The 642-nt window shown below is 43.6% G+C and overlaps 1 protein-coding gene across 1 annotated transcript in view; it reads left to right on the top strand.

Moving 5' to 3' along the window:
* The window catches only part of LOC118477835, a 5,335-nt gene extending 5,052 nt beyond the window's left edge, over positions 1-283 (top strand). Inside the window, exon 3 of the mRNA XM_035970226.1 lies at positions 277-283. Within this exon, the coding sequence (XP_035826119.1) occupies positions 277-283 (7 nt within the window). The remainder of the gene's footprint in view (positions 1-276) is intronic.
* The last annotated feature ends 359 nt before the right edge of the window (positions 284-642 follow it).

The raw sequence follows: 642 nt of genomic DNA, 5'->3' as shown, positions 1-642 counted from the left end.
AAAAGTTATGGCATTTTAAAGCGAACAGGGGTTCGAGTGTCAAATTTTGAGAAAACAGGTTTTAAAGTTTTGCTTTGGGAACACATTTTCCATGACATAAGCTTTATATTTTACACACGGCTACACGGCGTTTTATTTAGCACTGGCGCTAATCGCAACGCGGCGTTTTATTTAGCACTGGCGCCAATCGCAACGCGGCGTTGCAAATAGAGATGAAACCAGGTGCCTTAATGACAGTGCATGTATTTTACACCTCCTGTTTTCTAATGTTTATAGAGCCTAAGATAGCCGTACTTAGCTGTACTTAATTAAATACGGCTAGACTTAGATTGGCTAGCCGTACTTAAGTGCGGGTAGAAAGCCAGGCTAGCCGTACTTAAGGACTGCCATTGACATGTCCTAGACTGTCAGGCCAGCCGTACTTAATATTGATGGCTGAATTGTAAATGAAATTTTTAGTTTGCAATGCCTAAAGTATTTGTATTTCAGACTGGGGGCTCCAGTGGCTAAGTGAGTAGTGAGTTTTGACTCAAGAAATGTCAGCAAGTGTCGGTGACACGGGGATCTGATGGGTGGTCACTGGAGTGTGTCCTTGAGCAAGACACGACAACCCTAGCTCAAATTACAGGGCGCTGCACAGTG

This window comes from Aplysia californica, unplaced genomic scaffold (genome assembly GCF_000002075.1).
Source record: "Aplysia californica isolate F4 #8 unplaced genomic scaffold, AplCal3.0 scaffold00238, whole genome shotgun sequence".
In the NCBI taxonomy this organism is placed as follows: domain Eukaryota; kingdom Metazoa; phylum Mollusca; class Gastropoda; order Aplysiida; family Aplysiidae; genus Aplysia; species Aplysia californica.
Note: the sequence above shows the minus strand (reverse complement) of the source record. Positions and strands in the feature narration are given on the sequence as shown.